At 37.1% G+C, this 10348-nt stretch overlaps 1 protein-coding gene across 3 annotated transcripts in view; it reads left to right on the top strand.

Moving 5' to 3' along the window:
* Usp25 (ubiquitin specific peptidase 25) overlaps positions 1–10348 on the top strand; it is a 103999-nt gene that overhangs the window by 67274 nt on the left and 26377 nt on the right. For all 3 annotated transcript variants that reach the window (XM_005345217.2, XM_013353097.2, XM_005345215.2), the window contains 4 exons: positions 27–97; positions 1175–1403; positions 2831–3031; positions 8863–9002. In XM_005345217.2, the coding sequence (XP_005345274.1) occupies positions 27–97; positions 1175–1403; positions 2831–3031; positions 8863–9002 (641 nt within the window). The remainder of the gene's footprint in view (positions 1–26; positions 98–1174; positions 1404–2830; positions 3032–8862; positions 9003–10348) is intronic.

The following is a 10348-nucleotide window of genomic DNA, read 5'->3' as shown; positions in this document are numbered from 1 at the left end:
ACATTTGTCACATCTTCTATCTGCAGATCTGCAGGAAAGCATATCCAGAATCCACCGAACCATTGAACTTATGTACTCTGACAAATCCATGATCCAAGTAAGTGAACACTGAGCTGCTCTCATTGTCAGAATTGTTGACATACACTCCAATTCTTCTTTATATTGCTTTTAAGGATATTTTTAAATTATGTGGATGTCTCTGTGTTTATCAGTGCCTCTGGAGGCCAAAGGTGTTGGAAAACTTTCGAGCTGGAGTTGCAGGCGGCTGTGGTCAGCTGCACATGTGTGCGGAGTATAAAACTTAGGTCGTCCGGAAGAGCAATAAGTGCTTTTGGCTGTTGAGCTACTGCCCTTCCATCCTCTCGTGCTCATCTTACCTATCCTATACTAACTCCCAGTACAGGGTTCGTCATACAACTTGGGTATATTTTATTATAATAAGTAATACATTTGGTATTACAGAATAAACTAATGGGAGAAAATTTCTGATAAAAATTTTAAAACATTTCCTTTATGATATACCTAGGTACCTTAAAAATATTTCAATAAAATCTATTTTCCAAACATCAGAAAATATATGCCCATTTAAAGATACTTAATTTTGGGGGAGTTACAAATCTCAGTTAAAGTTTCATTTCTAGCTGGGAGTGGTAGCACCCTTTAAAGCCAGCACTCAGAATGCTGGGTCACGTAGATCTAGCACTGGGTTACAGCCAAGGGGGGCTACATAGTAAGAAACTGTTTCCAAACAGCAAGAAAAGAGAAAATATTAACTCTGGATATGCAAAGATTATACAGTTTGTTTTTTGTGAAGACTGAGAGAAACTGTGTGTGTATTAATGTTCACCATGACTCCTTTGTTCAGTAGAAATAAGAGGTAGGCCTCCCACTAACACACACTAATATATTTTCAATTACTACACATGTTTTGTATATATTTTAGTTTATTTAACTCCTCCAGATTTCCAGCCACCCCCAGATTATTTTGCATGTTATTTTTTTTTGTTCTGTTGTTTTTCTCTAAAAGTTTGATTCCAGCTACTTTACTTCCATTTAAAAAAAAATGTGCCCTCCTCCCTGCATCTTTCCTCAAAAGGGAGTTTTCAGATTCAGTTGGAGTGTGGTATAAAGACGGTATACTCAAAGTTCTACTTTGTTTTTCTTTCCGTGTTAGGTCCCTTATCGCCTTCATGCTGTTTTAGTTCACGAAGGTCAGGCCAACGCCGGGCACTATTGGGCATATATTTTTGACCATCGTGAAAGCAGATGGATGAAGTACAATGATATTGCTGTGACCAAGTCATCATGGGAAGAGCTAGTAAGGGACTCTTTTGGTGGTTATCGAAATGCCAGTGCTTACTGCTTGATGTACATAAATGACAAGGCACAATTCTTAATACAAGGTAAGATGATGCATCATCACCATTATTATTGTTTAGAGGTTATTTACCTTTTATTTGTATGTATGAGTGTTTTACCTGCATGTATAAGAGTGCACTGTATAAGAAGAGCCTCGTGCCTGTGTGCCCACCAGAAGATCAGAGTGGATCCCTTAGTACTGGAGTTACAGACTGTTATCGAGAGCCACTATATGGATGTTGGGGACTGTATCCATGTCCTCAAGAACAGCAAGTGCTCTTGACTGCTAAGCCAGGTCTGCAGCCCCAGAGTGATGGACTTTTGAATAAGGACTTTTCTGTGTGTATGTGATGAATTCACTCAGGGTGGAGAATGCAATAAGTGTTTCTTGGTGACAGATGTGGGAAGCTGGATTGAGGAAGTGGCATAACCTAAGGTAGACTTTGGCAATGTGACCCATGCAGTCATATTGTCCTCACAGCTCAACAGTAAGTGTAAAGCTGAATGTTTTCCTCTATGGTGAGCATCGACACATTGATGGACATTTGACACCTCAGGTAACACAGAAGGCTTTCCTTCTGGCCTGTGACATTTCCTCCAGTTTCACTTAGCAGTCTTGTACATTTTGAACTTTATATACTTTATTATATTTGAACTTCATGTCGTCTCTTGCAAAGTTTTTTGTAACATTCAAAAACATTTGCGTATGTGTTCTCAAACAGATTTCTTCCATTGGATAGGGTGTTTGGCTAGCCTTGCTCACTGTAATATTCTTAGCTCAGAGCCAAAGCCAGTATGGTTCTTTTTGTTGTTGTTGTTACTCTACCACGGGCTTTTCATAAAGAAAACACACAGTAAAGGCTCTGAAGAGATGCAGCCAACTTTTTTTTTTGTTTTGTTTTACCTGACAGGCTGTCAATTTCTAACTGAAGAGATAGTTTACAATTCACGTGACTAGTTAAGTACTGGTTACATACTGTTTCAGAACATCTTGCTGCATTGATAAGCTTCTTAAGTTTATGTTTTTATGTTATAGTTAACTCCTTAACATGAAAAACAGTTTCAGTTCTGCGTAGAGCCTAAAAAGGTCATGATTGCTGCCCACTTCTGTGAAAAGGCCACTTTCTGCATGATCATAGATTGGGTGCTGTCTTAGAGTGGCAAAAATGATATTATATCAATGTTAGAGACACAAAACTTTTTAATCCCAGGTTGTGTCTCATCAATACCCTTCAGACTCTAGAAACTTCTCAATCCCTTAGTTCATTTTCAAATATTCATACCATTGTTTGTCTGAGCACTTTAAGACTTTTAAAGAAAAGCTAGGTAATATTGTTTGAGATAATAACTATATATAAAAATTAATGGTCTATCTAGAGTTTATATTCTGTTTGAAATGTATTCTTGTTTGAGCTTTGCATGTTTCCTTTAATTCTTAATTTTATAGTAGTTTTTGAAATTTGATTTGCAGAGGAGTTTAATAAAGAGACTGGGCAGGCCCTTGTTGGACTAGAAACATTGCCACCAGATTTGAGAGATTTTGTTGAGGAAGACAACCAACGATTTGAGAAGGAACTTGAAGAATGGGATACGCAACTTGCACAAAGAGCATTGCAGGAAAAGCTTTTAGCCGCTCAAAAACTGAGGGAGGCGGAGTTTTCGGCAGCTACAGGTTTGTCCATTTTTACTGTTGTATTTTATTATCAAGTAATAGCATCAATTATTATTGTGCTTTAATATATGATATGCTCACTAATGCTCAGGAGTAGGAGCATATGCTCAACACCCATTTTTTTAAAAAAAAAATTAATAATGTTAGTCAAAACTAAATATTTAAAATTATCAAGCTAAATGGTATATAGGTAATTAAAACTGGCACATGTGTAAGAAATTAAAGCATGAAGTTTAACTACAGTCAAGCATAAAGAAGCAATAGACGTTAGTAAGGTCTAGTACCTCTCACGCCCAGAGCTCAGAACTTCCTTGTTCCTTGACTGACACCACTGCACATATGTTTGCCTTTTCAAGATAATTGCTAAGATTTCCCTGCCTACTTTGAGCCAGGTGCTGTCCTTCTGGCAGGAAGAAGGAAAGGCTGTGATTAGGAAAGAAGTAAATTGACTTGCTGGGTCAATTAAGAAAGAGTTCTCAATAGACAACACTAAAATACTCATGTTTATTATATAATACTGGGATAGCAGCATTGATTCAGTGTCTTTCTTTTTTCTTAAATTGCGATTACAAAACAGGGTTGGGAATATACCTCAGTTGTAGGGCCATGCGATCAATACCCACTTTTACAAAAGATAAAGTAATTTCAGTAAACACTAAATATTTAAAACTGTCTTCCAAGCTAAAAATTGTATATAGATCAATAAAACTGGCAAATGCATAAAAAGTATAAATGTTAAAATATGTAATTCTTAAATATTACCTGAAAAAAACATTAAATATTCAAAGTAAATACTAAAATAATTTAATACAAGAGCTTTTAGGACAATTGAAGATAAGATTTCTTTTAATCTTTTTTTAAACAGATTAATTGCAAACATGTTTTAGGACCATGAGTTTCTTGCTACAAATTTCCCATTTCTCTGCACTGGAAAGTGAGAAGATAGGAAGTAAATCTAGAGAATTTCCAAAAATGAGAAAACCCAGAGAGACCCCTGACTTCCCATCGCTGCTGCTCTCCACTCTGAGAGGATCGTTTTACCTCCTCAGTTTCCTTGCCGGGATTTCCATCTTCTTTTCTCAATAAAGATTAAGCAAAGGAACCAACTAAAGATCTATATCTACTTAGTGATATTTCAAGAATGAATATTAGTGACTTAGGGTTTCTCTTGCTGTGAAGAGACACCATTACAACAACAACTTTTATAAAGGAAAACATTTAATTGGGTGGCTTGCAGTTCCAGGGGTGTAGTCCATTATCATCATTGGTGCAGCCTGATGGCATGCAGGCTTACATGGTGCTGGAGAAGGAGCTGAGAGTTAATACACCTGTTGACATGTAGGCAACAGGAAGTGGTTTGAGACACTGGGTATACTGGGTATGGCTTGATCATATAAGAGACCTCAAAACCTACCCCTACTTCCTCCAACAAGGCCATAGCTACCTCAACTAAGCCAGACCTCCTAATAGTGCCACCCCCTATGAGCTTATGGGGGCCAACTACATTTAAACTACCACAACTAGGATACACAGTACTAATCAAATTTCTATTTGTTTTTTGTTAAACCTGGTAATATTATTTTTATCCAGTACTATTCATTGCCCACAGAAGTTAAATGTATGTAAATCTTTTTTTTTTGTTTTTTTTCCTAATTTATTTATTTTTTTTATTAATGTATGTAAATCTTATCCAGCCTATCTTCCAACTCTTCCCTCTTCTTAATTCATTATGTTCGATTAGTGCTATTCATAGTATGCGGGCATTGAGCTCCATCTACCAGAGAATAGCCAGCTTACCATGGGCTGCCAGCTCTTAAATATAACAAAGTAATGTCTTTTTTGTTATGAGTTAGCTTGATGTTTAACTCATGTTTTGAAGCCTTTATTATTAACATTACACAGTTGAGTTTAGAGACCCAGAAATGCAGGCTCAAGAGTTCTACACTTGTTTGCTCACAGCCAGCCCAACATTGCTCTTTCAAGGCTGTGTTTAGGGAATGATTGAATATACTCTTGGTTGAATGGAGAAGATGCAGTAATCTCTTTATCTCTGTCAGTACGCATGTGGTGAATATGGTTCTCAGAAAGTCAAGATAATAAACACCTCTTTTTCCTTGAGCATCCAGTGCTTCTCTGATTACTTTTCTAGGCTGTTAGCTTGTCCCTCCTTTCACCTTAACCTTGTTCCTCATAGCTCTCACATGTAGGAAACTTTTCTACAACGGTGACATTGCTAATAGTGTTCATAACTTTGGCAGTTTTTATCCCCTGACTATCTCAAAATATTTATGAATATTTTCAAGATCACTCCAATCTATTTTCACTACCAAGTTTTTTATAACACTTCTTACTTTGTCCTTAATTTTAATTTGCTTATTAATGTGATTTATATCAAGGTTTTTATGAGTCTTTTATTGATCCTTAAAATGTTTTCCAAAAACTCTTTTTTTCTCCCTAGACTCTTTTCATTTCAAAAATAATCCTGCCCACAAGTTTCAAGACACAAATCAGCTGGCATATCTTCTAAAATGTTTTTATTAATAGCACTCTCCTAAGTGTGTATATTGGGCCCATAGTTCATTTCTAGAAAGTTATGAATATCATTACATTTAATATATTGTATAATAGATTTATCTTGATTTCCTGTGAAATTAAAATAGATGACATATATAAATATTTATGTAATGTCAGTTTTTTAGTCTATCCATAGAAAGTCAGTCTGGGTGACAGTCAAAATTATTTAATATTACCTATAAAGTATTTTGAAATCACATTTCTATATAGAAGAAAACCATGGACCCATGAAATATAATAGATTTGACTGTCCTCATCAAATAAAATTATTCTGACTCTCAGATGCTTGATATTTATAAGCTCCTGGACTGCTAGTTAGACTAGTATTTTAGCAGGTTGTTTTTTTTTCCCTTATTGTGTTAAGTTCACTAGCCTATTAGCCATTATTCTTGGTGTATGGTGAAAAGAAACTGTCAAACACAGGGAAACACTTTCTTGGCGAATGTCTGCAAAGTCCTAAGTATAAAGCAAGAAACCATCCAGAAAGAGATGCACGGTCTTATTGGAAGTAGCTTAGTATTATCTCTACCCTCTCCTCAGTAGGGGTATTGAACATATCATTCTCAATCAGGAACTAGTTACACATGTAGAGAATTAATGTCTTTTAGCTTCTCTCCTTCCTTGCTACATATGCTACATATGAGACGAGAAGTCTCACTTCTGGTTTTCCTTATAGTAAAAATCACCTCTATCACTATAGTAACCCATGTCAAAAATTGTGGAATTACCTTTATGTTCAAGTTCTGACTCCTAATATGGCTTCCAAAATACACATTTACATCTCATCACTTTTGTCTGCCCTTATTGCTTTCTGTCATCCAAAGTGTAATCATATCATTTAAGATTGCTCCAATAGCTTTTAGTATCTTCACTGACTCAATTCTACTTTCTTCTGTAATCCATTACCTAAAATGTAACTAGTATAATTTTCAGTGTGTGCTAGAGATAGAACTGAAAGACTTTTGCATACTAGGCAAGCTTTATATATAGCCCATAATTCTTTAAAAAAAAAAAAAAAACTTGCAGGCAGATCTCTGTGATTTCGAGACCAGCCTGGTCTACAAGAGCTAGTTCCAGGACAGGCTCCAAAACCACAGAGAAACCCTGTCTCGAAAAACAAAAAAAAAAAAAAAAAATTGTGATACTTCTGTTGTATTAAAACTTTTCCCATCTCTTGTTCAGCTCAAAACATTTCTAGGATTCAAGACTGTTAGCCCTTTGCCTATCAGCTTCCTACCTTGATCCTTTTTTATGTGCTGTGTAACACCTAGCCTACTATCATTACTTGGCTGTTTGTGTTTCCTCTGATGGAATAAACTCACTAGCCATTGGGTTTTGGAGTTCACCTTATCCTACATCCCACAAACTAAATTGCTTACAAAACCCTCATTTTATTTCTAGACTTTATTGTCCTGATACAGCTATGTTTTACTGCCTTTCTATTGCTGTAACAAAACAGCATGGCCAAGGCAACCTCTAAGAGAAGACGTTTAATTGGAGCTCGTGGTTGCAGAGCATTTATGTCCATGACTCATGGCAGGGAGTTTGGTGGCAGAAAGGCGTGGTGCTGCACCAGTAGCTGATAACTTATATCTGATTCAAAAGCATGAGGCAGAGAGAGATACCCTTTGAGTACTGTCTGCTTTGAAACTTCAAAGGAAGTCTCCAGTGACACATCTCCTCTAAGGGGAACCTGCCTCCAAATGTTTTGGAAGTAGTTCCACCAACTTGGGATCGGGTGTTCAAATACTTGAACCTATGGAGCATTCTCATTCAAACCTTTTTACGATTATTATCCTTCCATTTTTAATTAGTGATCTTGTCCATAATTAATTTTAAGAGAAGATGTTACTATCTCTTTTGTCACTCCTGGAGATCTAGTGCCTAGCTTTGTACCTGGCACACAATTAAGTGTTTAATTAAAATGTGTTGGTGAAATGAATGCCCATACATGTATATTGAAACTGTAGTACTCTGTTTTGAATGATAAATGCTTGGTATAAAAGTAAAACGCTAAATCTGGTTTTCCTGTGGCTCTGCTTTGTCTCGTGGGATGTCTCACTAACTCCAGCAGCAGTGTGGAGGGTTCACCTTGTCATTCTTCATGTTCATTCTTTAGCTTAACAATTTCCATTGTTCTATTAAGTTATGTTCCTATTTTTGCTGGGCCTTAGAGAATTAGCAATGCAAAAGGGAAATGGCAAGCCCGCTCATGAGAGTTTTACAGAGTGGCAGGGGATATGAGCTTTAAGTCAACTGATAATTAAGCCATAATTGTGACATAATCATAACTTAAATAACAAGTTGTGTGTTACTGTAGAACAGGGGTTCTCATGTGTTAGTGGTTTTCTCTTTGTGAAGGAGCCATTTGCTTTTATGGATGGAGACTCTCCATTGTCACATTTTGAGAGGGCACAGAGGTGTTACATCAGGAGGGATATGCTGGGTTCACAAGTGTCTCTCTAAACCCCAGACTTACTCAAACCCCTGGTACTTAAGCAAGTAAGCAAGCTCCCAGAAGGTGGGAGAACACACAGGCGGAGGGAAGAGCATATAGAGCTGATGGGTGCAAGGCGAGCTTCTCTTTTCGTGTCCACAGAAGTGGTAGTGTGTGGCCTCTTTCCAGCAGAGGATATAAGGAGGCATTGAAAGGAAAGGTCAAAGCCCAATGACATAAGCTTTGTAGGTCATTGTATAGTCAGTGTATGGTTGGACCTATGATCTGGAGCTCAAGTTAGGTAGAGCTGGAAGTAACTTCGAATCCTTTTCCTGTATGGTATTTGAAGACGCAAACTCATGTTGACACCAGTGTGGAAGGTTGTCATTGTTTTCTCTTGTGAGAGTACTCAGCTTTCGAGGGATAGGATCGCAAAGGAAGACAGTAGGGTTTACTCAGGGTTACAATTTGTCAGATAGAGATGGGGAAAAATACAAACATGTACTCATTGCAGAAATGCATGCCGAAATTCCTATGGCAAACCAATTTTCCTTTAGGCAAAACCTGGATGGTTTTGAGACTTTGGTGCTTTTCATGTAGAAAATCTCCTTATGTAAAATATAATTAAGTACTCTTGGTTTTGTTATTTCCTTTTTGGTTACTTTTGGTTGGAAAGATCTTAGTGTATCGAAGGTCACATTTTATAGCACAAGACTTGACTTGGTTAGTGCATAACTTCTGAGCTTGCAATAAGCTCCTCATTGTCATCTAGTGTCTCGTGGTCTATGTAAGATGCACAATTGATTCTTTTCTCCTGAAGCACAAGCAGGAGGAGCAGACTATCTAGAGCAGCCACCAAGGAGTGACTTCTCAAAACACTGGAAAGAAGAAACCGTCCGAGTGATCACCAAAGCAGCCCATGAGCACGGAGATAAAGGGCCTGAGACAGTTTTACAGTCGGTAAGACCTCTTCCTTGCCTCTCGGAACACAGCATTCCCACGGTGTAAAGGAAAACTACCCTGGCTGGGAGGTGGGGATGCTGTGGCTCTGCCACAGCGTGATCTGGGACCGTGGGCTCTCATTTCCTCAGCTTATGGTTTTATATCAAATTCCCTCTTAAGTTTCTATTTTCTTGTCAGAGGAATAAGAAAAATCAACAATCATAGACTAAATTGTCCATTTGACTTGGAATTTAAAGAGAAGTATATATAAAGTTCGATACAGTTTTTATGTACTCCTCCATCCCTGTCTGTGATGTGCCAATCCTGGAATAATTAGAAGTTTAAGATGAAGTTGTCATTGTCTTGACGAAAGTGTTTAACAAGAAGTGAGAGTATTACTAGGAAATAGGTGTGCTGTGCAGTTTGTGAGTATTCTGGGTAGAATCTTACAGTAGTGTGTTTCCAGTTTGTCTTGTAGTCATCCCACCCCCATTGTAGTAGTGAATATGACTAGCCCCCACGCTTTATGAGAGCTCCTATAGGATGTGAAGATTGTGTTTGCAGAGAACTAAAGCAAATCAGGTACTTCAGAAATTTACATGGCAGTCGGTCTCAGCAATAGCCTGCTGACTTAAGACCTCCATTAACCAAACATTCCAGTTAAGTAAGACTTTCTGTTAGCTATGTTGTAATGAACTAATAATAACCAGAAGTTCTTTTGCTTTCACTTCCAGCTTGAAAATATATTACAGCCTTCTTAGTATAAAAATTAATTTAAATATATTTTATTTTATGATTATAAGTTCTGCAAATGTCTTAGAATCTGTAAATTAATTTAAGAATATTAGGTAACTCTAAAGCTTTTCATGGAAAATATTTTGCTTCATGAGTCTGAAAACTCTCCTCTTGGGGGCCATGGAAACAGGATAACTGGGGAACAAGAACAGACAGTAGGTATGGGGAGAATAATTTTATAATAAAATTTTAATTTGGGGTCTTTATAAATTGGCACCTTGAATTATTAAAACCTAAGGAATATCATGCTTTTAGCTTGGCTCAGAAAACCAATAACATAATTTAGAGTAATATAGGATTATGTTTCATTTTAGTTCAGCTGATCATAAATATTTTAACTCACACATATCCCCACATAAATTTGCATGACTTAGATGTCTTGAATGAGTGGGTATCTTATTAATTTAGTGTGTGCTGCCTCTTATCTACTGGGGAAAAAAAAGAAAAGAGAATATGACAGGCAAGCTAGCTGTCACACCATCCTGTGACATGGTGTCTCCTTTGAATATGACAGGCAAGCTAGCTGTCACTCCATCCTGTGACATGGTGTCTCCTTTGAATATGACAGG

Source organism: Microtus ochrogaster, chromosome 2 (genome assembly GCF_000317375.1).
Source record: "Microtus ochrogaster isolate Prairie Vole_2 chromosome 2, MicOch1.0, whole genome shotgun sequence".
Classification (NCBI taxonomy): domain Eukaryota; kingdom Metazoa; phylum Chordata; class Mammalia; order Rodentia; family Cricetidae; genus Microtus; species Microtus ochrogaster.
The sequence above is the reverse complement of the archived record's forward strand: the minus strand, read 5'-3'. Positions and strand labels throughout refer to the sequence as shown.